At 32.8% G+C, this 5,269-nt stretch overlaps 1 protein-coding gene across 1 annotated transcript; it reads left to right on the top strand.

Annotated features, from left to right (window-relative positions):
- The first annotated feature begins 3,913 nt into the window (after window positions 1-3,913).
- LOC111984246 (glycine-rich protein 23) lies at window positions 3,914-4,390 on the top strand. The gene has a single exon (XM_024015874.1). It carries the CDS (start codon window positions 3,914-3,916, stop codon window positions 4,388-4,390), a length of 477 nt encoding a protein of 158 aa, XP_023871642.1.
- Window positions 4,391-5,269: the final 879 nt, after the last annotated feature.

Genomic DNA, 5,269 nt, shown 5'->3' on the forward strand with positions numbered 1-5,269 from the left:
AGAAAATGCTATGGCCCAAAACCAAGCCCTTCTAAAGATTCTTGATAATCAACAAAAGTTAGCAGAGGCAGTGACATAGACATTTTCATCATCAGAACATCTTACCAATGACTTGAAGAAGAAGATCAAGAAAGTAGAACAAGAGCTTGCAACAATTGCATCCATAATCAAAGATATGTAAGTTTCCTTCCCCTTTTGGGACAGAATGAAAAAGAAAGAAAATATATATTAACACAACTCCAATTTATAGAGAAATCCCAAGACAGAAACAAAAGCTTGCCCAATGTTTGTCTATACCCCTCACTAATCTAGACAATCATTATATAAAGGTTTGTCCATACCCTTATCCTCTCCATTTTTATTCAACTCTCCAAGTCAAAACTTCCAACCCTTAACCAAAATACACCCTGACCATAACCCCCTCAAGAGCAGTGGAATCCTTCCAGATATAACGTATCCATTACAATCCAAACTAGAGTCTCAAAGCCAATCACAAAATAAACCCTCACCTGACAAATACTCACTATCCCAGCCCTCAGACCCAATCATTGGTGCATTCTCAAAACCTCCAGATATGAACATGTTGACCATAAACCTTGATCCTCCAAACCAATTTCATCCTTCCTAAATGTCATCACTTTAGAAGACCCAATTTCATCCAAATCATTGATACTGATTTGGATCTTTTTGATCTTGGTCTTGAACGTATATTTATGCATCAACAAGATGACCAGTCAACAGCTGAAGAAGATGATATTCTTCACCCTCCACCTCCACCACCCATTTTTCTCCCTCCACCTTTTGTCCCTAAAAACCAAACTCATCTTACCTATTCATTAATGACAGATTTGAAGCATTTATTCACCATTAATGATGCTCCTCCTTCCAAGTGGCATGAAAAGTTTTTTGACATATACTCATGGTGCACTGCTAAACTCCATGTTTTGAATTCCATAGTTGCCCAGGTAATTTCTAAATTCATTGCAAGGCTTACAGGAAGAATAAGAGAATGGTGGATTTCCTTAGGAGAATTTCGTCAAAGGCATGCAACCCAATCTCAATCATTGGAAGATTTCTTCACTAGTAATCTTTTGGGTACTTTTAGTCTAAGCACCAAAGATCACTTAATTTGCTTTGTGAATTTTAACTTGTTTTTACCTTCCTCCAATATTTTAATAATTTTTCTTATAAAGAATTGTAATATTTAGTGTTCTATTTTATAGGCAACATAAAAATGCAAAATTTTAATATTTAGTGTTCTATTTTATAGGTAAAATAAAAAGACAATAAGAGTGGTGTAATGATTTGATCATACTATGTGTGTTTATAAATTTGAAAATGGTTTGATATAGATAAACATATTTCATGCCTACTCCAGAATGCAAATATCATTTGATAAAATAAAATGTAAATATCCTTCAATTATTTATTTTTTTCATTATTGATTATGTGTTATTAATTTTTTTTTTCCTTTTATTGGACTTGGTTTCAATTGTTGCAAAACCAACTAAACATGAGCAAGAATACCATATTACAAACCAGTTGTTTCTCATATGAATCTTAGAAAAATGAAATCAAAATTTTATTATAATTAAATAATTAATGCAACCAAATTTTGTGTTTTGATTTTTTGGGCGAAATGACACTATTTTCGAGAGCAACTCTTCACTTCAATTTAAGTGAAACAACATCGTCTGTGGCTGATTTGGCACCACAACAAAAAAGCCAACACAATGATGTGTCATTTAATACTCAAAACTAGCTTAGGATGTGTTTTTGCTAATGGAACCATGCTTTAGAGTGTAAAATCAAATTTCAAGATGTAAAATCCAAACAATTTCAAACTTCAAGGATATAATTTGCAATTTACACTTCTTTTTATGACCTTTCGATTTTTAGGGTGTGTAATTTTTCAGAGAATTTGAGTTACTATGTCTATCATTGACAATGGGGAGCTTAAAATTTGGTGCTTTGGAGGGTCTCAGCGAGCTAACTTTGGTTGGATCTTTGTATGGAAATTATGTATTGAAAGTTTTATGCATTGGAATTTTTGGTTGAATCTATGATAGAAACCTTGAATTATGATATAATTTACGCGTGTTCAAACAAAGTTGGAGAGAAAAAATTGCGTATCAAATACATTTTTTCTTCACATTAAATATCCCTCTCTTTTTCTCAGCATTTTTCTCTCAACTTAATGATTAAAAAAAAAAAAATCAAATTTTCTATTTTATAAAAAAAATTCAAAAAATGTTTTATTAATTTTATTGGATTTTTGTAACTTAAGAAATTCAAAAATACAAAAACTACATCGTACTGAGACACTTAATGATAGCCACTCTAACAGAAGTTGACAGAATAACTATATTAAAAACAAATAGAAGTTATAGTATTGAAATGAAAAAAAATTAAAATTTACATAACTAAATTAATTTTTAGACAAAATTAGAGAGTACGTTTGTAAATTAGTCAAAATAATTAAATATTTGTTGAAGTAATATGTTTATATTTTTAATTATATTAATCTAACCACTGTGTGTCTTTGGTGCGGTGGTCACTCCATAAGTATAAGTGTTTGTAGGGGTGCAGGAAGTAAGGGTTGTGATTCAAATCTCTAGGAGTGAGCTTCACATACGTATACACTTAAATTAGGTTAAAATGAAATTTCTATCTTGTATAAAAAAAATTTATATTAATCTAAAAAGTTATATTCTTGATTCCTTTTAATAACATGCAATATATATAGGAAATAATGTAATTACCTAAATTTTTGTTATATAAATAAAAAAATGTATTAATAGGGCAAATTCATTTATTAATTCTTGTGTATTATTTTCAAATTGATGCAAAACCTATGTGGTATTTAAAATTTTTTTTTTTAAAGAATTTTAACCTATGGAGTCTGCTCCTGATGATAGTTCTTTATCATTAAACTAAGACACCAATTAGTTTTCGGTATACATAGAGATTGAACTTCAGATTTCTTATTCAACTATCAGAAACTTTACAAATTAAACTAACTGGAACCCACGTGTGGTACTTAATAATTATATTGTCAAACAACCCGTAATTATTATTTTTATTATTGAGTTGAAAACGATATTTTTTTTTTAACAATGATATTGAAGAAAGATTAGAAAGGAATGAAGAAGAAGACTATATTGATTAATCTATAATTGTACAAGAGTGTCTTTATATGGATGAGACAATAGAGCAATTGGCTTAACCTTCTAGCCGTTCCTCTTGCACAGGTTTCTTCTTCATTCATTTCGAATCTTTCTTCCTTTTGTAAGATTAGTTAATTTAGTTTTCTTCGCTGTTATCATTGATTTTTTTTTTTCCTTTTAACACAATAAAAAAATTAAGGACGTGTGACAATATAATTATATATTATGAAACACATAGGTTCCACATTAATTTTATTTCAAATGAAATTGATTGTAATAGTATATAGTATCTCTAACATTTTCCAAAACTATATATTCTGGCCCATTAATTTTAGTAATTAACACAAACAACGGCTAAGCCTATGAGTTAGTAATGTATTCAGTACTATTTTGGATTCTGTCAAAGTGTCAATTAGTGGCCAATATATTCCAGAGGAACATTGGACCGTCATAGATACGGCACAAGAGTTAGCATGAACAATTCTGGCAACACACATGAATGATATGACAACAGTTCCTTAAATTTTCTCTTCTTTTGATACCACTGACTTTCTGACTTCAAATTGAAAGAAATTCCCCTTACCGAGATTGCCAGAAAGCAAAGTCTCGTTCCTATTTACTCCAAACTTTTATTACTCTCAACCGTCCCCTACCCCATAATCTCCTATATAATGGTCCTCCATGTCCATGCAACACAAACTCAGAAGTCATACATAGGAGGGGGAGAGAGAGAGAGAGAGAGAGAGATGGCGAATTGGTGTGTGATTTTTGTGCTAGTCTTAGTGGTAGTAGTACATGCAAATGCACGTACCGTGCCCAGTAGTGATGTTGGTCACGATGACCAAACACTACAAGTGCATGCTACTGCACCAGTGGCAGAATCACCAAGTGGCGGCACAGCCCTTAAAGATAAGAAGAATTTTATTTACGGTGGTGTTGGTGAGTTTGCAGGGGTGGGTGGCTATGCTGGGGTTGCAGGTTTGCCACTCCTTGGTGGCGTTGGTGGGATTGGCAAATATGGTGGTATTGGTGGGGCTGGAGGGATAGGTGGCTTCACTGGCATTGGTGGTGGTGCGGGTGGTCTAGGTGGTCTCGGTGGTGCAGGTGGTGTTGGTGGTGCTGGTGGCTTAGGTGGTGGAACTGGCGGCGTTGGCGGTGTCGGTGGTTTGGGTGGTGGAATAGGCGGAATTGCTGTGCATAAAGGATATGTTCCAACTCCTTAATAAGTTAGCTAGCCTGCTAGTTTTTGCTTTATTTTGATTCTCCTTGATTTGGGAAGCTGGTCTTGGTCCGGGTGGTTTATGTTGGCTTTTTTTTTTTTTTGTTCTTACTTTGGTTGTTAGCAGCCTCTTATATAGATGAGAGGTCCGATGATTTTCAGTTGTATTCGTTGTTGTGTTTCCTATTTTGCACGTTTGAATGATTATTGTATCCGTGGTTGAATCAATTTGGAAACTATCTGTTTCTGGCTCTCTTTTTTGAAGTTTCAAGTGTTGCCAAAAGTCCTCTCTCTTCCTCATTATGCATGCCAATTAAACGTGGCCTTCTTATCCTTTATGGGTGCTTACATGTATATTAATTGTCCATTTATGAACCATTTATTTAATTATTTATTAAAATTTTTTTACCGAAAATATACTTTAAAAAAAAGTGAAAAATTGTGAAAAAAGTGAAATTTTAAAAAGTTGTTTGTAGAAGTTAAAATCTAAAATTTAAAAGCTGAATCTAAACAAACTTTAAAATCTAGTTTGAAATTGATTAGTTATAAACAGCAAAAAAGGGGCCAATCACCTATACATTATGGCTGATAATTAATTAGAAATGGATTTTTTTTTGGGGGGAATGCACAATTACTTTTCCCTAGAACGCTTTAAAAACACGAAAAAGGCATGAGCCAGTAGCCACTACTAACCCAACAAATTTTACAGTCTAGAAATTTTTCTACTAAGAATTTCTTTATCTGAGAAAACCTAATGCAGCTCCCACAGGTGATTCATTTCCTTTTACATTTCAGCACATAATTAACACACATCTTTAAGTCACTTCCGACAATAATATATGTTAGCCCTAGGTTAATTCTTTGCTACCAAAGCATATCTGAT

The sequence above is a fragment of the Quercus suber genome, unplaced genomic scaffold (genome assembly GCF_002906115.3).
Source record: "Quercus suber isolate HL8 unplaced genomic scaffold, Cork oak 2.0 scaffold_131, whole genome shotgun sequence".
NCBI lineage: Eukaryota > Viridiplantae > Streptophyta > Magnoliopsida > Fagales > Fagaceae > Quercus > Quercus suber.

Excerpts from the sequence above, each read along its gene's own strand:
- LOC111984246 (XM_024015874.1), top strand. The coding sequence starts at position 3,914 with ATGGCGAATTGGTGTGTGATTTTTGTGCTAGTCTTAGTGGTAGTAGTA.